General features: G+C 40.6%; 1 protein-coding gene across 11 annotated transcripts in view; it reads right to left on the reverse strand.

The window, feature by feature from the left end:
* HECTD4 (HECT domain E3 ubiquitin protein ligase 4) overlaps positions 1-21,807 on the reverse strand; it is a 232,906-nt gene that overhangs the window by 83,574 nt on the left and 127,525 nt on the right. For 6 of the 11 annotated variants that reach the window (XR_002515862.2, XM_021922961.2, XM_021922960.2 and 3 more), the window contains 16 exons: positions 21,558-21,682; positions 19,388-19,541; positions 18,766-18,866; positions 16,542-16,740; positions 14,276-14,422; positions 12,643-12,747; positions 11,195-11,358; positions 10,373-10,606; positions 8,546-8,738; positions 8,293-8,397; positions 7,714-7,802; positions 7,159-7,334; positions 4,136-4,271; positions 3,882-4,044; positions 3,612-3,778; positions 144-290 (listed from right to left, as the gene is read on the reverse strand). Coding sequence is in view for 10 of the 11 variants with exons in the window: in XM_021922961.2 (XP_021778653.2) it covers positions 144-290; positions 3,612-3,778; positions 3,882-4,044; positions 4,136-4,271; positions 7,159-7,334; positions 7,714-7,802; positions 8,293-8,397; positions 8,546-8,738; positions 10,373-10,606; positions 11,195-11,358; positions 12,643-12,747; positions 14,276-14,422; positions 16,542-16,740; positions 18,766-18,866; positions 19,388-19,541; positions 21,558-21,682 (2,405 nt within the window). In the remaining variant the exon portion in view is untranslated. The remainder of the gene's footprint in view (positions 1-143; positions 291-3,611; positions 3,779-3,881; positions 4,045-4,135; positions 4,272-7,158; positions 7,335-7,713; positions 7,803-8,292; positions 8,398-8,545; positions 8,739-10,372; positions 10,607-11,194; positions 11,359-12,642; positions 12,748-14,275; positions 14,423-16,541; positions 16,741-18,765; positions 18,867-19,387; positions 19,542-21,557; positions 21,683-21,807) is intronic. The other 5 variants (XM_021922968.2, XM_021922965.2, XM_021922963.2 and 2 more) reach the window with 3 other exon arrangements.

The raw sequence follows: 21,807 nt of genomic DNA on the forward strand, positions 1-21,807 counted from the left end.
GTGTCTTTCAGGAGAAAAGTTTTCTATAGCTAGTTCCGGATAATGAAAGCAAAAAATCCAATTTTTAAAATTAAAAATACTTTCACTTAATTGACTATACATCAGTGTAACTTACATACAACAAAAGGCCTTTCCGTACTTACCTGGTATAAGGTATGGTACATAAGAGTCCAATGCTATTTGCACAAGCGATAGGGTAACGAGCACACAAAGACACAACGGAGGTCATGGTCTCGCCAAAGGCTTCCTGGACCTGCTCGACCATCCCACCACATGTGAGTTCTTCAATTCTGTGAAAGAGAAACCAAAGCTCAGGCTTCCTGAACCACGTCAAGAACAGTGGCTGTGACCATGTGAGCAGGAGAGGCCTCTTGAGAAACTCTAGAGTTTCTGGATGAATCCAGAACTGAAGGGATCTTGGAGAACATCCAGCTCAGTGTTTCCCAAACTATGTAAGACTGCTGGACAGAAGTTTTAGGAGTGCCTCCAAAACAGTGGTCCACACTCCAGAAAAGTCTGGGAAATCCTGGGTTAGGGAAATTAAAACAGACTACTGTAGACTTTTCAGAGCCTTCAGTAAGGGTAAAGTGAATGGCATCTCTACAAGCAGAGGACATTCAACATTTTCCAAACATATTTGATCATGAAACCAGTTATTTCAGACATGTCTACAATAATCTAAGTAGCATTGAATACTGTAAGTGCTTTTTCTTTTTTATTTTTTTAGAGACAGGGTCTTGCTCTGTTACCCGGGCTGGAGTGCAGCGGTACAATCACAGCTCACTGCAGCCTTGATCTCTTGGGCTCAGGTGATCCTCCCACCTCTGCCTCCCAAGTAGCTGGGACCACAGATGCACACCACCACATCCAGCTAATTTTTTTTTACTTTTAGTAGAGATGATGTTTCACTGTGTTGCCCAGGCTGGTTTCAAACTCCTGAGCTCAAGTAATCCTCCCACCTTGGCTCCCAAAGTGCTGGGATTACAGGCCTGAGCCACTGTGCCTAGCCAAGGCAGTTTTATTAATGAGACAACTAAAGCTCAAATGGATTAGCTAAGTGTCTGTTTTTGAGTTCCCACTTCAGTTATTAGCAGATGATGAAAGCCTAGTTGATAAAAAATAAAACTTTCACAATGAAAAAAACACAATATAGGGCTGATTCTATACCAATTAATATTAGTTTAGAACTGAGACTATCAGGATTTGTCTACAAAGACATGCAACATTGTATTGTTTACAATAGCAAAAACAAACAAGCAAAACTAACCTAATGTTCAAAAATAGGGAATTTGTTAAAGTTTCAAGCATATAATATAGTTTCACTGCATATAATGCAGTGCTACAGAACCACTAAGAACACTACGGGAGCCATCTATGGTTAGAACACAGACACTAAAGCGTTAACAGATGTTACCTTAAGAGGGTGTACTTGTAGGTGATTTTCATTTTATTTTTTGGCATTTTCTACATTTTTTTTCAAGTTTCCGACAAATGACAATAATCGAGGGAAAAAGGAATAGTGTTGCCAGTTTTATGGAGAAATTAAATTCTGGAAATAGGCTATGGTAATCATGAGGGCTTTTCACTGTTTCTTTCTGGGCACCCTGTGGTTGGCTGGACAGTGGCAAGTCTGGTCAATGAGCGAGAGTTCTGACAAGGAGCCTGGCAGCTCTCGAGGTGGTGGTTTCCTCCTCTGTGATTACCACGAGCCAGCATGAACCCATCACGAACAGAAGTAAGACCTAAAATTCTGTCTTCTTTTTATTTTTTTGTGATAAGGTTTTGCTCTGTTGCCCAGGCTGAAGTGCAGGGTGATGCGATCATAGCTTACTGCAGTCTCAACCTCCTGGCCTCAAGCGATCTTCCTGCCTCAGCTTCCCCCGTAGCTGGGACCACAGGCATGCCCCACCACTCCGGCTAATTTTTTCTTTTTTGTAGAGACAGGGTCTCACTATATTGCCCAGGCTGGTCTTGAACTCCTGGCCTCAAGTGATCCTCCTGCCTTGGCCTCCTTAAGTGCTGGGATTATAGGTGTGAGCCACTGTGCCCAAAAAAATTTTATCTTTTAAGCCACTGAAATTTTGGACTTGTTTCCAAAGAATAGTCTGACCTCTCCTGTAGTCCCAGCTACTTGGAAGGCTGAGGTGGGAGGATCTCAAGATTTCTCAAGATACTCACTTCAGCCTTAATTAACCCATTTTCCTCCAGTCACTGGACCCTCTCTGCCTATTGGCCAGAATTCCTCACCTCCAGCAGCTCAAGTCCAGGGCTTGTAGAGAAATGCATTTTCTATTTCTACTTGAAGATCTTTGAAGCCCAATAGGAAACTCATATAGAACAACTCACAAATGAGTTATAAAACCATCTTCAGAGTTAGTATCTACGATTACATTTTTAGAAATTGGTTCAGTAACAACAATCATGGAAATATACAAAAATATAGGTAAAACGAGGTTGTTAATGCAAAAACAAAACAAAAACAAAAGAAATAAAGACAAATGAACCTATGTGTCCATCAGTAGAGGATGAGTTAAATTTTTTAGAAAAGGTCATCTATATAATGTATATCTATGACCTCTTAAAAATCTTAAAGCAGCCAGGTATAGTGGCCCATGCCTTTAATCCCAGCAGTCTGGGAGGCTGAGACAGGAGGATCCCTTGAGCCCAGAAATTTGAGACCAGCCTCAGCAACATGGCAAGACCCCGTCTCTACAAAAAATAAATACACTAGCTGGGCATGATGGTATGCGCCCATAGTCCCAGCTACTTGGGAGGCTGAAGTGGGAGGATCGCTTGAGCCTGGGGAGGTCAAGGCTGCAGTGAGCCATGATCACGTCATTGCATGCCAGCCTGGGTGACAGAATGAGAACCTGTTAAAAAAAAAAAAAAAAGGCTGGGCACAGTGGCTCATGCCTGTAATCACAGTACTTCGAGAGGCCGAGGCGGGCAGATTACCTGAGTTCGGGAGTTTGAGACCAGTCTGGCCAATATGGTGAAACTCCATCTCTACTAAAAATATAAAAATTAGCCAGGTGTGGTGGCATGTGCCTGTAATCCTAGCTACTTGGGAGGTTGAAACACAAGAATCACTTGAACCCGGGAGGCGGAGGCTGCCAGGAGCTGAGATTGTGCCACTGCACTTCAGCCTTGGTGACAGAGTGAGATGCTATGTCAAATAAAAAAAAGATAAAGCAGACCAGACCTATATGTACTGATATGAAAACAGATACCTGAGATATCTAAGACATACTGAGCAAAACAACCGTGGTTATAGAAAGGCACGGATAATATAATCTGAATTAAGTTGAAAAAATTTATACACAAACACATTTATGTGTACAAAAAGAATTATACAGCTGCTTATGCATGTATGGTTGCTATAATGAGCTCTTAATGGACAGAGTGGAATTTAGGAGAAAATGGTGAATACCAAGAGTTTTACATTCTATTAATATGTTGAGTTTTTTGCAAGATCATGTACCACTTTTATATAAATATTTTAGAGGAAAACATTAGCAAATACTATGCCTATGTTTGGGCCCCAGGAATAATCTTTGGAATGGCTCTGACCATTCTAGAAAGGACAGTATAAACTAACAGAAACAACTAACCTGGGTCCTCCCTGAAGGACCATTGTCACTGGACCCACAAGATGTGTCACTCCCCCGACTCGCACGGCAGCTGTCAGCAATTCCCGCATGTGCACCAGTGCCTGCTTGCGAGTGTTTCCCCGCCGCCACCTTGTCTGTGCAGCCAAAAGAAAACTGCTGCTGGACACCTGAAATGCACAAGAAGGAAGGACACCTGACTCCTGCTAACTGCCCCAAGACCCCTCATGCTGTTAGGTGCTATTCATCGGGAGCCTGCAAAACATAACGTACAGCTTGGTCAGGGTTGGTGCCGATGAAAGCAAACAGCTGCCCTAGCAGAACACTGTAGGTGGGCTTGTCCCTGCTGTCCTCAATGGCCAGCGACTGCAGGAGTGTAAAGGAGCTGCTGCGGTGGCTGGTCACGTGGCGACGCCTACAGGGAACATAGAACAGACTGGCAAGACGAGAAACACACTCAGGGAGCTTGTTTTGATGAATGCATTCAGCTGCATGTGGGAACCCAACCCTGGCCATTAGCCATTTACCTCTGATTTGCTCTAGTAAATTCCAAATCTTCATTACCAATCATTTCCAGGTCAGAAGGAGCTGACATGCTGCGAAGAAAAACAGGCTGCCTGACAGCATGAGATATCACTTTTGTTTCAGAAGCTGATTTACAAGCTGGAAAAAAAGGAATTAAAAGGCTGACATTTCTGCTATCTGCACAACAGCCAAATGCAACACAGAACTACCCAACAGTTTAAGTGTATCTTTGCTTTCTATCACAGTTCAGCCACCAATCTAGCTAGCACAGCATACTGATGGTTTTTACATCAATTTTTTAACCTAAGTATTAGGTTAAAAATTATTTTAACTTAAAAAAATTAAAATCTTTTTATTAAATTGGTTTCCCAAAGAAAAGCTGAAAAATTCATTTAATTTCATAGCTATCAATGTTCCCTTTAACCTAAGCATTCTAAAAAGCAAGGAGGACATAGCAAGTAATTGCCAGAAAGCACAAATTTCTTTTTTAACATTTTTTAATTTCTTATTTTTTTGAGATGAGTCTCGCTCTGTCACCCAGGATGCAGTGCAGTGGTGTGATCTCGGCTTTCTGCAACCTTCATCTCCCAGGTTCAAGTGATTCTCCTGCCTCAGCCTCCCAAGTAGCAGCGATTACAGGCGTGCACCACCACGTCCAGGTAACTTTTGTATTTTTTTAGTAGAGATGGGGTTTCACCATGTTGGCCAGGCTAGTCTCGAACTCCTGACTTCAAGTGATCCGCCCACCTTGGCCTCCCAAAGTGCCAGGATTACAGGTGTGAGCTACCACACCTGGCCCAAATTTCTTAATTCAAATACATCCAAATCCATTTTTTTCAGAGATGGCCTTTATCCCCGCTTTAACCCCAGATTTATTTAGCTGATTTATTGTCATTTGATGATACCTCTGCTTTGATCATAGTTGGTAGGAATAAATATCACACTTGAGTTGGAATCTGAATGGGTCTTTCTATAAGACATACTCCTTAACCCTGTCCAGGGAAATAGTTGTTTTATAAAACAACCCTTAAATGGAAAGAAGATAAAACTATACGTCAAGACTAGCTAAGAAAAAAGGTGTTGAGAAAGTGCAGAAAAAAACCATTTTGTTTTATTTTTCTAAAATTTTCACTTATTTATTTATTTAGAGACAGGGTCTTGCTTTGTTGCCCAGGCTGAAGTGCAGTGCTACAATCATGGCTTACTGCAGCCTTGTACTCCTGGACTCAAGCAATCCTCCCAACTCAGCCTCCCAAGTAGCTGGGATTACAGGTGCACACCACCATGTGTGGCTAATTTTCATGTTTTTTTGTAGAGACCAGGTCCTGCTATGTGGCAAAGCCTTGTCTTGAACTCCTGGTCTAAGCGATCCTCCTGCCTTGGCCTCCCAAAGTTCTGGGATTACAGGCATGAGCCACTGTGCCCAGCTGAGAAAACCATTTTGTATCTGTCTTAAGAGTGGTTAGACAGCTTAAATATTAAAAAAGTATATAATTTTTGAAGATACTGTTATCTCTGAGGTCAAGAGCCTCTGGGACAGTACTAACAGCCTTACCAAGTGGTCAGGTCTATATACAAGACCTTTACCAAGGGCTTATGTGTATAGCAGACCATCCTGGCATGTGATTGTACCACACACTCAGCACATGTCTCTCTCCCAAACCTATGTCTTCCCCTGAAGTTCTCAGGGAGAACCTGTATTACAGAGTGAGACCTTGGGAGTCCTCCTAGACTTCAAATCCCAAGTGAGAAGAGCCTTAGATGACCAGCTGGGATGAAAACAAGTTTGCCTGCTCCCTACTGCTCACTGGGCAATGGGGCTATGTAACATGGACGCTTCCATTTAAGAACATGTTTATTTAATTTTATCTCTTAGGTTAAGAATGAATACCTGTGGGCTGTGCCATGTTACAGATCCTGTCTTAAGTAAGAAGACTCAACGATTTTCCTGAGAGATGCATTTTTAGGCTAACAATTAAAATGTGACCTAGGCTGGGCATGGTGGCTCACACCTGTAATCCCAGCACTTTGGGAGGCTGAGGTGGGCGGATCACCTGAGATCAGGAGTTCAAGACCAGCCTGGCCAACATAGCAAAACCCTGTCTCTACTAAAAATACAAAAATTAGCTGGGCATAGTGGTAAGTGCCTGTAATCCCACCTACCTGGGAAGCTGAGGCAGGAGAATTGCTTGAACCCGGGAGGCAGAGATTGCAGTGAGCAGAGATTATGCCACTGCACTCCAGCCTAGGCAACAGAGCGAGACTCCATCTCAAAAAAAAAAACAATAAATAAATAAATAAATAAAATGTGACCTAGAAAAAGTTAACTCCCAGGAAGTCATAGCACAAGGTTCCACATAATTACTAAAGATGAAATGCAAACTCAGCTTCAAGTAAAGAGGGAAAAATGATGTTACAAGATTCATGATGTTCACTAATTGTATATGATACTATGAAATCTAATTATATATGTTAGTATGAAAACAAAAACAGGGCCGGGCGCAGTGACTCACACCTGTAATCCTAGCATGTTGGGAGCCCAAGGCGGGCGGACCACCTGAGGTCAGCAGTTCAAGACCAACCTAGCCAACATAGTGAAACCCCGTCTCTACTAAAAATACAAAAATTAGCCAGGCATGGCAGCATGCACCTGTAGTCCCAGCTACTCGGGAGGCTGAAGCAGAATTGCTTGAACCTGGGAGGCGGAGGTTCCAGTGAGCCGAGATTACGCCACTGCACTCCAGCCTGGGCGACAGAGCGAGACTCAGTCTCAAAAAGTAAAATAATATAAAGGAAACAAGAAGTTGACCACAGGAATTTAATGACATACAAGTATTTCTTTGTTTTTCTTTTGTCACTCAAGTGCTTTGTAGAGAAAGTATAAGGCAAAACTAAATATGTTAAAATTTCCTTTTGTTTTCCTTTCTTGGAGTACCGAAGAGTGAATTTTTCAAAATATAGCTGACGTGTCTTATATGAACAGAGTAGGACCAGAAGCCAATTAGGGGCTACCTTTGAGCAGTACCTGGTGTTTCAGCAGGGGTCCCAGAGATGCTTCTTGTGAGGCCTGACTGGGCCGCGATGGTGACATGCAGCAAAAGCTCGGCTCGGTTCATTAAACTCTTCACTAACGTCTTTGTTTTAGCCAGTGGGTGTGAGGGTTTCTGAATAAGAGAATTCACTTCTTGTAGGAACTTCTCCCTATAAAGAAAGATTGATGTGCATTGAGTTGTTCTCTAGCTTACCAAAAACAACCATTAAAAAAAATGTTTACAAAGAATAAGAGAAGACACAGGGGAAACTAAGCAAAAGTAACCTAATCAACTTACTTCCCTGTTTCCTCATCCAAGGAACAGTGTTAGAAAATCTGGCCACTTCTAGTTTCTTTTTCTGTTTCAAATGCCTATGCTAACTTTTGAAGGTTAAAACCAAAACTTCCAATTTACCAAATGAGTTCCAACTCTAAAATATTTAGTAAGTTCACAATATAAAAAAATATATCTATTAAGAGACTAGACCTTTACAATGTGTTTTGAGCATCAAGGTGATAATAGCCTTAATAGTTATTAATACCACTAACCTCAGTGATAGGACCATGTTTTCAAGATCATTCCCATCAAAGGAGACTTCCTTCATTGAACACAAAAGTTCTAGTTCTTTCATTTTGTTCTAAAGAAAAAAAAGATGTATACAGGATCTGCAAGAACCAAGTTTTACTATACATATATTAAAATGAACAGAAAATTTCAGAGAAAAACCACCACCTTTGGTCCATATTTCTATGCTTGAAACTCATTTGTAGGTTATTATTTGATATTTTAATGATTAAGAATGGCATTCACTACTTTCTGGGAATTCTTTCAGGGCTTATAATTTTGCCTATTTTTTGTTTTTTAAGGCTTGAAAGCAAAATTTGACCATGATGACAACTTCCTTATATATCTTTATAAAACTATTAATCATTTAGAAAAACAACCTCATGAGTAATTATTTGTATACTGCATGCTGATCTAATCAATTTTCATTTAACCTCTTTTAAAGAATGGGTACAGTTTTGGAGTGTGCAACATTTTAGGAAATGACATTATTGTACCTCTACACACACACACACACACACACACACACAATGCCCCAGGGACAAATCATACACTTTGCTCACCTCATTAAAATGGTAATCATAAAAGAAAGGCATGTTGTTCTCCAGTTTCCCCTGCATGGCATCATCAACTTCACTTTGCCATTTTTGTTCCAGTTCTGCAACACTCTAATAAATACATTAAAATAGATGCAAAATAAAAACAAGTACAATTCAAAATTTTAGTCACAATAGTAATTTTAAAAATTAGATCACATTCTAAATTTCTTTAAATTTCCATGAAAGAAATTATTTCCAACAGTTATCAGACATTTACCTGCAGCTGTCTCTCCATGGCATTGAGCTTCTTAAAAGTCTCTCCCATAATTTTACACAATAAATCATATTCTTCAGCATGTTCTTCTTGATATTGGAAATTTATTAGAGATTGCAGTGCATCAACCAAGTTCAAGTGTTTAATAACACAAGACACCACCATTTCCTCCATCACGTCTGGCTGAATTACTTCTCTGTGACCACAATGGAAATTAGTCAGATGTATGCCATGCTCTCAGCTTCTCAATACTGTATTTTATTTTTATTTTTAATTTTTTTAGAGACAGGGTCTCTCCCCCTGTCACCTAGGCTGCAGTTCAGCGGAGCAATCATGGCTCATTGCAGCCTCAAACTCCTGGGTTCAAGGGATCCTCTTGCCTCAGCCTCCTGAGTAGCTGAGACTACAGGTGCATGCTGCCATGCTCAGCTAATTTGAGAAAAAAATTTTAGGGTGGGGGTTTCTCACTATGTTGCTCAGGCTGGTCTTGAACTCCTGGGCTCAAGCAATCCTCTTGACTTGCCCTCCCAAAGTATTGGGATTACAGGCATGAGCCACCATGCCCCAGGTCCAAGAGAGTATTTTATAGGTTGGAGAACTTAGGCTTTGATCTAAAGATATTAAATATTCACCACACCTCCTTTGTTACAATAGAGTAAGAGGTATGCATAGTATAACGGCACTGTTGGGAGTCTTATGTTGGCAAATAATTTAGTATATTAACTGATAAAACTGACATTGGCTGATAAAGCTGAAAATCAAGAGTAAAGAGACTTCAGCCTATAATCCTAGCACTTTGGGAGGCCGAGGCAGGTGAATCACTTGAGGTCAGGAGTTCGAGACCAGCCTGGTCAACATGGAGAAACCTCGTCTCTACTAAAAACACAAAAATTAGCTGGCTATAGTGGAATGTCCCTGTAATCCCAGTTACTCGGGAGGCTGAGGCAGGAGAATCTCCTGAACCTGGGAGACGGAGGTTGTAGTAAGCCGAGATCACATCACTGCACTCCAGCCTGGGTGACAGAACGAGACTCCCTCTCAAAAAAAAAAAAAAAAGACTTCATTTTCTATGATTGCTATATTTTGAGTTAGAGACATATTAGAGCTGGAAGAGGGCTAAGGCTAAGAAAGGATCTTCAGCAGCATCTATCCACTAATTAATTTTATGCAGTATTATGGCCTGCAGTGTTCAGTGCATATGGATGTTGGGCTGAAAACAATAGTGTTTTCTGTATTTTTTTCATTTCAAATTTCATATATTCTCCAAGTTTTCTCTCTGAAATCCTGCCTCAGGAGGCAGAGCAGAGGCCTGCAAAACAGACTTGACTTTAAGCAAGAATACCACAGACATTTGTAACTGTAAGTCTGTACATTCTAGATTACAGAACTCCTCACCATTTCTCTAGGCATCAAAAATAAACACATATCTCTAGACTCTGGAAAGTAAAGTAGAGGCTGACTGCTAGTAGAAGGTCAAAACACTAGAGATAAACCTAGCACTTGTCACACTTTAGCATGTATCAGTCACATGGGAAACTTGTTAAGCTGGGCCCCATCCTCAGACCTCCTGATTCAATAGGTGTAAAATGGGGTCCAAGAACTAACAAGCTCCCAAGTGATGCCAATGCTGCTGACTAGGGGACCAAATTTTGAGAGCCCCTAATCTGGAATACTGCCTGGTGGGCCCTCCAGACTCGGTTAATTTTAACACTCATAGAGTAAACATAAAATTAAAGTTTCATTTACTATACCACAGAAGAAATACACCCATTTCAATTGTTTAAACTTTTTTTCCTACTGGGAAAAGTAAAACACTACACAGCAACATACTTTATACTTGGTCTAAATTGAGGTCTAGCACGCCCAGAAATTTCCCTGAGCTTTATCATGATTCCTGGAGGCAGCCTGATCCGAGGCAGATCAAAGTAGTTTCCAACAGGAGGCACGAGGACATCAGAGGGGTAGGTGAATTCTCTGTCTTCCTCTATGGTCAGAGGCAGTGGAGAGGGGCTCGGAGTAAGGGCAGGGGAGATCACGCCATTGGCCTCCACCTGCCACTGGCACCTGAGCAGACAGAAAAGAGGCTCTTCACTTCCTCTCTCATCAAGATTATTGGAAAGCTATTGGATGTTTGCAGACACATCAAACATATGAAGAATCACATTCTGTGTTAATTACTCATCAAACCTTCTCCAGAAGCTAAAGAAAAATGAGCATTGTATGAAAGCCCATCTTTGGGGATCTAGCTCCCCCCCAATATTTAATCATTAAAACTTTTAAATGCACAGAAAAGCTGAAAGAATGACATGGTTAATGTCCACAGACACATTTGTCTAGATTGTACAATAAACATTTGCTGTGTTTGCTTTATCACACATCCACTCATCCTCTTGGGGATCATTCAATTTAATTAGACAATAATTGTGTCGAAGAAAAGCTTATGCAGTTCAAAGATGTAATCTTAAATTTAGTAAAGTAAGGGCCAGAAAGCACTATGGTGTAATTTTCATCTTATTTCTTAGACACAATGACACCCATGAGATTGCCAGGCAGTAGGCACAATCACCCTGGAAATGTACCAAAAGGATTTTTCCACATAAAGTCCTTTTTCCTTTGCAGGCAACACTAGCTCAAATTCAACCTTTTTGTTACCTTTGTAAAAGTTTGGACCGCAATAGCTCCTGACAGGCTTCTTCTTCTTTGGTAATTTCTGGTCCATTGTACAGGATTCTTAACATGGAACAAGCTAACACAGACAGACCTAAAGCCAGGTCTACCAGAAAGGGCAAGCCTCCTGAGACATCCTCCGAAGACTCCTACAATGCAGACAGGGGTAAACCACAATGGTCAGTGTACACTGGCAGAGGTTGCTACCTGTGCTGCCCCACACTGCACTGTTCCCAACCACAGGGTTCTACAGAGCAGCATCGAGTATCACTGCTAGGGAACATAGGTACAGCACCCAAATCATGACTAGATGGTGGTACTGCAATGACCAGAGTGAAGTCTCAACATAATTCTGAAGAGAAAATAGTTGATCAGACCCCATATACAATAGTACAAATCAAATAAATAGTATAAATGAAATAAAGAAGCCTGACTCTTTGATAGCTTCCTCTTTGTTGTGCCTACCTAAGTATAAACCACTATTTTGTTTTTTCACTTCCATCCTGTGCTCAAACTGTGATATTGTCAATGACTGCAGTGAATTCATTCAAGAAATATTTACTGGGTGTCCTCTGTGTGCCAGCCATTGTTCTAGGTGCCTGAGATACATCGGAGAATGAAATGAAGATCCCTGCTCTCATGGAGCTTACATTCTAGCAGTTAATGCCACTCTGGAGAGTCTTAGCGTGGTTAAGCTTAAGAAACATCAAAATCTAAAATACGTTTTTGGAATCAGGCAACTGGAGGGGTCAGTAGGATGTTTAAGTACTCTGGTTTTTTTTTTTTTTTTTTTAACTTTTGAGACGGAGTCTCACTCTGTCACCCAGGCTGGAGTACAGTGGTATGATCTCAGCTCACTGCAATCTCTGCCTCCCGGTTCAAGTGATTCTCTTCCCTCAGCCTCTCAAGTAGCTAGGACTACAGGTGCCCATCAACACACCCGGCTAATTTTTGTATTTTTAGTAGAGACGGGGTTTCACCAAGTTGGCCAGGCTGATCTCGAACTCCTGACCTCAGTTGATCTGCCCGCCTCAGCCTCCCAAAGTACTGGGATTACAAGCGTGAGCCACCATGCTCAGCTGGATGCTTAACTACTCTTAAAACCCAGGATCCAAGTGCTTATTTCTATTAAGTTCTATTGAGTCCTCTTTGCCCTATGGAAAGATGCTGGGGTCAGGTCACCTCCCCAAGCTTTGAAGAGGCAGCCCCAATCAATAGATGTATTTCTGTGCTGCTGAGCTGATATTAGGTCATGGCTAGTTTTATTCTGTAAAAGTACTACTAGCTGCTAGTAGTTGACTAGTGCCAACTAGAAGAGAAAGATGAAAGAGTGACTCATATTCTGCCCTGTTTCCAAGGCAAATATGATGTATGTAATCAAGGCACATAGCAGATAGTACATTTTGTCCACGGCAGTGGTTAGATTCAAGTACCTGAGCGCGAACTGTGCAAGCAAAGCCCCACATGGCTTTATCAGGAGTGTTGTGTTCACGGCCACTTCTCATTTCAAAGGAGAAGGTGACTGTATCTCCTTCCACCTTAAAATTTAAGAGGGGGGTGGGAAATGCACTTTAAAAACAAGATACACAATTTTCAAAAGAGCAATGAATTTCAGAGGTTTACTTTCAAAAAGGACCACAGCAATATTTCACTCCTTTTCTCACTTGCTTTTTGATTCAAATTCCATTCCCTTTCATTTAGACACCCAGTCCTTTAAGTGTCTCTCTTGACGAGGTAGCCTTTGGGATGAGGCATCTGTGAAATGGGCCACAGTTGCCCATTAGCAAGATCAAAGTAAAGGTTAATCAAATCTTGAGAATAATTTTTTTTTTTTTTTTTTTTTTGAGACAAGGTCTTACTCTGTCACCCAGGCTGGAGTGCAGTGGCACAACCATGGCTCACTGCAGCCTCAACCTCCTGGGCTCAAGCAATCCTCCCACTTCAGCCTCCTGAGTAGCTGGAACTATAAGTGTGCGGCACCATGCCCAGCTAATTTTTTTTTTTTTTTTTGTAGAGACGAGGTCTCACTATGTTGCCCAGGTTGGTCTCAAATTCTTGGGCTCAAGCAGTCTGTCCACCTTGGCCTCCCAAAGTGCTGGGATTACAGGCATGAGTCACCTTGCTCGGCCTTGAGCATAATTTCTCTCTCTCTTTCTTTTTTTTTGAGATGGAGTTTCGCTCTGTCGCCCAGACTGGAGTACAGTGGCGCAATCTTGACTCACTGCAACCTCCGCCTCTTGGGTTTAAATGATTCTCCTGCCTCAGCCTCCTGAGTAGCTGGCATAACAGGCGCGTACCACCATGCCTGACTAATTTTTGTATTTTTAGTAGAGATAGTGTTTCACCATGTTGGCCAGGCTGGTCTCAAACTCCCGACCTCAGGTGATCCTCCAGATCACCTGAGTGATATAGTGCTGGGACTACAGGTGTGAGCAGCTGCACCTGGCCATAATTTCTAACAAATGGCTTGCCATCTATGGCTGAATTAAAAAGGGTCCATAACGTATATGAAATAAAGGCCCTGGGAATAGACTTTGGGGACATTTTTGGGTTTTAACAGACATTTCAGTTTATATTCATATCCCAGGCAGATACACAGTAAGTAGTTTGAGGGCCGAATTACAAAGCATGGCACTCATTTCATCAGTTTGAGAATGGATAATTGTTTTTGCTCCAAAGGCCCAAATTCATCTGAACACATTAACTCAATACTTTTACACTGCAATGGCCTTGTGGTTCTAGGGTACTTGTCAACAGGGAGTATAGAGGAGAACTAAGCTGGAAAAGATCTAGCAACCCTTTTAATCAACAAGGAAGAAAATGCTGTGACAAATTCTATCCATGGAGCAACTTGTGAAAGGGAGTGAACAGGGGTCTGATGTCCTACAAGTGAAAGGAGGATCATTCTGAATAGAAGGAGTGAAGTAACAGGCCTAGTAAGGTGGCCCCACCTCAACAAAAGCCCCCAGGGCAAATGTTTTTCTGAGATTACAGTTAGTACTTGGACCTGTGAGGACTGCAAGTTCATTTTCTTTTCTAGGAAGCGATTATGACTGGATACCATACCTTCACCAAGTCTTTCGGCCAACCAGTTCCTAAGACACTACGGCTGCCATATCCCAGTGTGTTGCCTCCATATTCAGCAACCTTCCTACTGTTTGTGTTAGGCCCCGCATATATCACCAACTTCAAAACAGAAAATATACTGTTAGACTGTAAAAGAAAAACAAAAACAACATCTACAAATAAAAAGGCTGCAAAAAAAATTGTTCAAAATACAATTATAACCAGGCATTGGTGTCATTATAACTAATATTTCCTGATTTTTTTAGGTATAACTGATACTAGTTTGGATGCAATCAGTCATTGGTATTTACAGGGAAGCCACAGAGTAATAACAATTCTTAATAAAAAGAAGTATATTTTTTATATTAGCACACTTTAATTGGCTTGGGGACCTCACATTAAATAGTTATACTCAGCTATTGTACATCAATATTTTTGAAATAGTTATTTTAATGCTAATTAATAACATATAACTCATTAATAACAGTTTGGCCCCTTAAGTCCTCCCCAAAATTAGTAAAGTGAGCAAATACAGATGGAAATATGATTATATCTAACAGAACAACAAATAAAAGCACCAAAGAAAAAAATCAATGAATAAATAAGAATTTTAAAAAATGCAACAAATTGAAAATAAGCCATATATTCTTAGGATGTTGCTTAATGGTATAAAAAGAAAATGATACAAATTTGGGCCAGAAAGGGGGCGGCTGCTTCTTGGGTCAGTTTTCATGTATCAATACTTCTCTAATTCATGTATAACCAGCTAGCTGACTTTCTAATCGGCAGAAGAAACATTTATAGCTCATTTGGCATTCCACAGGAAAAATAAAGCTCTGGCTTCTGTAAATACCAAACCCTGTCTTCTAATGTGTACTGTGACTGCTTCTCACTGCATCTAACTTCAGATTTAGAAGCTCCATCTTCAGCCCTGAATGCTTATCATTTTGTGATGTCTTACCCTTTGGGGCCTTTTGCTGACACCAGCCAGGGACCACTGGAAAAGTAAATGTACTTTCATCCATGTAGTAAGCCTCTTTGTGCTTCATCATTTAACACTAATGTCTACTGCAGGCATAAGTTAGCGCATATCAGAAATGCAAAATACGGTTTTTAAAGGAGAAACAAAATGACACCAACTAAAACAGCAGACTCTCCCATTTCTATATTAAGTCACTTCATCTGAACCTGGGAAATGGGGGTAGCCAATGCCAGGAGCTATGAATTACAGTGGACTGATGGTAGGAGATATGTTTCTGAAAGGCCTACTAAAGATCATCTCATATATTTTCTTGGTTCCAGCTAAGGTGAGTTTTGAGGACAAGGCTTTGGTGACACCTGGGAATCTTCACTATCCTAAAAGATAATGGGGAAGAGGATTCTATAACTTGCCCAGAAATGTGTTTCACCATCTCATAGTATATACAGTTAAGAAGTCCTTTATTTTTAACCTAAAAACCTCCCCGGATAGAATGTTTTTAAAAGCCAGCCTCAGAAGTTAGAATCCCCTGCTAGGATTTAAGCCCATTTGCCCTCACACAGTTCACAGGAGAGAGACACAATAGATCACTAACAAGCTACATAAAAATAGTATGCACAAAGCTATTAGATAATCCTCCAGCTGTTCTTTCATATGTTACATATTTCATTAGCCTTTCCCCCTAAGACCACATGACAGGTTACAATTCAATAATTCTAAGTGGAAGAAAATGTTTCAACCCCTAAGATGCTTCCTTTTGTTCATAACTGTTAAGCCACGAGGTTGGAAACTACTCTTCCTCAAAAAAAAAAAAAAAAAAAAAAGTTTAAATAAATATAAACCAGATCCTAGCACCTCTGAAACCCTTCTAAAAAGCCACCTTTTCCCAAAAGATACATGAGAAGCCCCAAGAATTGGGCAGTGAGACCTTTCTAGATGAATGGACATCACACATCTGGGAGAACTTCAAGCACAGAGGGAGGGCAGGGGTAAGCAGAATGAAAAGGAACATTTCCTTCCACTCACATCTAAGCACCTGAAAGCTTACAAAGTACACTTTCAACATATCATTAAAACACTGTTCTTAGACTGCAGAGGTGGTGTTTCTTTAACTTCCTTAAATCACTACCCTTCAAAGATAAGAACTTTATCTTAGAAAAGTTCTCCTTAGAGATAGCTACAGACAGAAATCAGTCAAGAATGGTGACCAGCAGCAAAGAAAAATAAGAAGCATCTAAGAATCAGCTTACTTGAGGTGGAACCAATAATAACCCAGTTCTTACTTACTTTGTCATAGTCATATTGTGAAGAGCATCTGCTATCAAATCTAAGGTACAGGCAGCGAGCTCCTGGGATATGGACCGTTTCTTTAAATTTATAGTTGTCTCTGACGGGGTGGACTGTTTCCACAGTCTTTCCAGCAGCCCATGGGGCAGGAATCTTTAAACCAGTGAGAAATCCTGGCTCTTCCTTCTCTTCTAACATTCTAAACAGAAATAGAGAAAGTGATTTAGCTTAGCAGCCAAGGAAAGGAAAAACAATATAAACATTAAATTGCTCTTTAATTTTCCACAGCATGCAGTATGATAACACTGAGGCTTTTACATGCTTGATATCAGTGGCAATCAGAAACATTTAAAAAATTCCCACATTTAAAGGTTTTTTCTTTCTTTGTTGTTAGATACTATATTTACTTTTTTTTTTCTTTTTTGCCTTTTTCTAGGACAAGAAGCAGAGATATATTTTCATTTTTCTTTCTTTTTCTCAAGGGAGAAGCCCAATTGATATCCAAGAGAAGACCTGATCAACTCTCATTTAAATGTACTCAGGAAAAAAAAAAGGTACTGTAAAGGATCTTTAAGATTGGCCACTTTGCAAATCCCACAGGGTTAGCATCCTGTAAAAATTTCCTTTTGTTGATATCTACATGCCAATTGCTGAAAACTCCAGGAGTCTACATAGCTACTTTTCACCGTAATTTTTACTAAGGAAAGGTGCCTTCAAAGGTTCTCTTACCTACTGTAATTGAACTCTCAAGGACAGCATGGAGCCTGAGGTTGCGGAATACAAACTCCTAAGACTTAAACTTAGTTGCCACAGAATTCTCTTATTCTTTCAACTCTGAAGCTTGAGCTGCAGAGCCTTACTGTCCAATACAGTAGCTACTAGTCACATGTGGCCATTGCAATTAAATTGAATTTAAATGAAATAAAATTTACAATTCAGCTCCTCAGTCACATTAGCTACACTGCAGACGCTCAATAACAACCTGTGGCTATGGAACTAGACAGCACAGATAGAAGTTTGCATCATTGCGAAAAGCTCAATTCCATAGCCCGCTGCTCTAGAGAAACCCAGGAAATCTTTTTAAAAGACAGCTTTAATGCAACATAATTAACATAATAAATTGCACATATTTAAAGCATACAACTTGATAAGTTTGGACATTTGTTATACCATTAAGTTTCCTTCTTCCTCTTTGTAACCACTCCATTTCTCCCCCAGGTGATCATTTATTTGCTGTCACTAGAGATTAGTTTGCATTTTCTAGAGTTTTATATCAATGAAATAATATAGTACGTGACCTAAGGGGACGTGGCTTCTTTCATTCAGGGTTAAGTATTTTGAGATTACATACACACTGTTGTATATAACAATAGTTCATTCCTTTTTATTGCTGATTAGAGTCCATTGTATGACTACATCACAATTTGCTTATCCATCCACTTATTGATGGGCATTCATGTTGTTTCCAGATGGACATTTATGCTGTTTCCAGTTTTGGGCTCTTCTAACCAAAACTGTTACGAACCTTAATGTAAAAGCTTTGTAAGAACCTATGCTTTCTTTTCTTGTGTGAATACCTAAAAGTGAAATAGTTCAGTCATATAACAGGTGTATGTTTAAGTTTTTAAGAAACAGCCAGCAGGGTGCGGTGGCTCACGCCTGTAATCCCAGCACTTTGGGAGGCCGAGGTGGGTGGATCATGAGGTCAGGAGTTCAAAACCAGCCTGGCCAACATGGTAAGACCTCGTCTCTACTAAAAAATACAAAAATTAGCTGGGTGTGGTGGCATACGCATGTAATCCTAGCTACTCATGAGGCTGAGGCAGGAGAATTGCTTGAACCCAGGAGGCAGAGGTTGCAGTGAGCTGAGATGAGCCACTGCACTCCAGCCTGGGTGACTGAGCAAGATTCCGTCTCAGAAAAAAAAAAAAAAAAGAAACAGCCAAACTGCCTGTCAAAGTCATAATATTTTACATCCCCACTGTTAGCATATAAGAATTTCAGATCAATTTTGAACTAATCTCTTGCTCCATGGGGAAATTTATTCTAACCAGTTGCTGTAAATCTACAAAGCAATGTTACAGTTATCTAAAATTTTCATTTCGAAGTCTTTTTCTTTTCACATAGATAATCCTTGCTAAAAATCATTTTCATAAAAGGAGTACTAGGCTTTCACCAGAAGAAAACAAGAAAAGGGTTCCTGAAAGGAAGCAGCATTCATTACCTCTCATCAGGGAACAGCCTGCACTTCTGGTCTGGTGCACCACACGGGGAACAGCCCACCTCAGCAAAAACTGGACACTGGGTTTTAAGCAGCAAAGCCGTCTGAAACACAAAAACCATCATTATGTCTTCCAGTGCTACTGTCAGTTATCTAAATGGTATGAGAGCCAAACTTAGAGATCTCTCTTAAATCATCTTTTTACAATCCTAGTCGGCTCTCCTTCACTAAGATATGCTGTGCTACTTAGACAACTTAATATTATTTTACTTAACGCTAGAATGGAATGCATCATTTATATTAGCTACTATTAGGCTGGCAAGGACTCAGGAGATAAACTATAATGGTAGGTTTTTAGTAGCATTGTATATTAGCATTTTTATAGCTGATCAGCCATGAACACTTGCTAAAAGATTGCAGTTAGTAATTTAGTCAAACAAATAAAATGCTTTCCCTTGTTATTTGTTTATTTTTATGACACAATATTTTTCTTCATTCCATCAATATTTCCCTTGGTTTCTGAAAGGCAGGATTATGTTTATTCTGCCTTCAGTGAAAGCAAACAGTCACCTTGTGAAGCAGGTTGGCCAAAAAGCAGTTCACTTTGGCACACCAAGGATCATACCTGGCTTGTATAGAGTACCAGCTGCACTAGCTGAGGCATCAGGGCATCGGCCATAATCAGAGTCTGTAAATTTGGATGCATCAGGGAGGTCAGTAACACTGGAAGAAGGTGACCAAGCATAGTAGCCTTAGTAACTTGTTCCAAGCCTTTTAACCTACAAAAAGTTCAAGAAAAACACACAGCCTAAGCAATGCCCAAACATGTGAAGAAGCACTAATGTCATCTTTATCTGACAATTTCTCCTAAACTGCACCTCCTTAAACCACTTAAGCACTTTCAGTGATAGCAATTCAGTCCACAAATTTTCCACCTTCTGCCACTGAGGGAGAGGGGAAGAACAGAAAGAAAGCTATTAATAGATTTCACCTTCAGTCTCTGATTTTTGCCAAAAAATTTATAAGCTGCCTTTTTTTTTTTTTTTGACAGGGTCTCACTCTATCACCCAGGCTGGAGTGCAGTGGTACAATCACAGCTCACTGCAGCCTTGATCTCCTGGGTACAAGTGATCCTCCCACCTCGGCCTCCCAAACTGTTGGGATTACAGGTGTATGAACCACTTAGGTTCTAGGTTCTACGTTGCCACATGGTGCATTTCATAGCACTTTTGAAGTACTTTACAAATGGATTCTAAAATGCCAATGGTTACTACCTGTAAAGTTCCCTTGCCTCTGGGGCTGCTGGTCACTGTGCTACACAGTGACTCTAAAAAGGAGGAAGTGAATGGCTACAACATTGATTCACCTGCCCAGAGCTGTGACATCCATTACTGGTCTAGAGAAATTGAGGCTTGTCTGGGGCATGCAGAAGCAGGCAGATTTCTTCCCCCAATTTTTTTTTTATTACGGTAAAATAAACATAGCATAACATGTACCATCTTAACCATTTTAAGGGTACATTTCACTGTTATTAAATAATGTTGTGCAACCATCACCATCATCCATCTCCACAACTCTTTTTGTGTTATAAAACCCAAACTCTATACCCATTAAGCAATAACTCCTCATTTTTCCCTTGCCCCCAGCCCCCGGTAAACACCATTCTACTTTCTGTCTCTATGATCTTGACTCATTTAAGTAGGCAAATTTTTAATTTATCTTTAAAATCACATTTTTAATATCCCTGTCCTCTGCTAGAAGAATTAAGGAATGCAGAAAGAAAGGATTATGTAAATTCCTTAAGGCTACTTAGGATATTGGTAGTGGAACCAGAAACCCAGGCTCTCCCATTAGACTGAACTACGTATTACTAAGCCTCAATGCAACACCTATCTGGGTTATATTGTTCTCAATCCCAACCTCCTATCTGCTCTCTGGGAGTGGGTAAGAACCAAGTCCATAGGAACAGACAGGGTTACGGAAGCAAAAATTACACTGTAGGATTCTTCTAGATCTACAGCTCCAATATACAAATCGTCAAAAAACACAGTATGCAATGCACCTCTAAAATCAAACCAGAGCAGAATTTTGTCTTTTTTTTTTTTTTGAGACGGAGTCTCGCTCTGTCGCCCAGGCTGGAGTGCAGTGGCGCAATCTCGGCTCACTGCAAGCTCCGCCTCTGGGGTTCAGGCCATTCTCCTGCCTTAGCCTCCCCACTAGCTGGAACTACAGGTGCCTGCCACCATGCCCAGCTAATTTTTTTTTCTTGTATTTTTAGTAGAGACGGGGTTACAGCAGAAATTTTAATGTGAAGGGCTGAGAAAGGGCTTTATTACTGTGAAAGAGAGGTCAGACATGTATTTGGAGAAGTAAAATTACAGTAAACTCTTGAGGTACCACATCAGTGTCATCCTTTGTGTAGCAGTTGACAAGTCACTTATTCCTCCCAAAAGTCTTTATCATGAGGAAACTAAGTGTGCATGGTGCTGACCTCGATAATTAAAGGAAAGGCCATTTTGGGAGTGATGGCAGTAGAAGTCTCAAGTGGCAGAGATTAGGCCGTGCCCTCCACAACTTCGCTACCCTTAGATCATGGCTGTTGGCCCAATCTCACCTGAAAGCACACGAAAGAGTGTGACTGCACTTGGCTTTCAAACACTTGCCCTTTTAGCCTATTCTCACAAAAATCTCTCTATATAAAATTGATCCTTCCATATTCTAAAAATATTTAATTTCAATAAGCAAATTTTTCTTCCCACAGGGCAGCTGGTCACAGCCCACCATCCATTCCTTACCTCTGCTCACGGTCTGCTATGTCACTATTTATGAGGGCAGTTGTGACCTGCTGTAGCATTTCCAACACTTCATCACATCCAGTCAGGATTTGGGTGGCAAGAGCCAAAATACTGACTTTTAGCTCCTAGGCAGAAAATATCATCATATTATTTTTAAGCTTTGTGACGAACATACGTTCACAATGACAACATGAAATGATGTATTTAATGATGCATTTCCAAATGAAATAATGAGGTGGCCAGAATAAGC

The sequence above is a fragment of the Papio anubis genome, chromosome 9, assembly GCF_008728515.1.
Source record: "Papio anubis isolate 15944 chromosome 9, Panubis1.0, whole genome shotgun sequence".
NCBI lineage: Eukaryota > Metazoa > Chordata > Mammalia > Primates > Cercopithecidae > Papio > Papio anubis.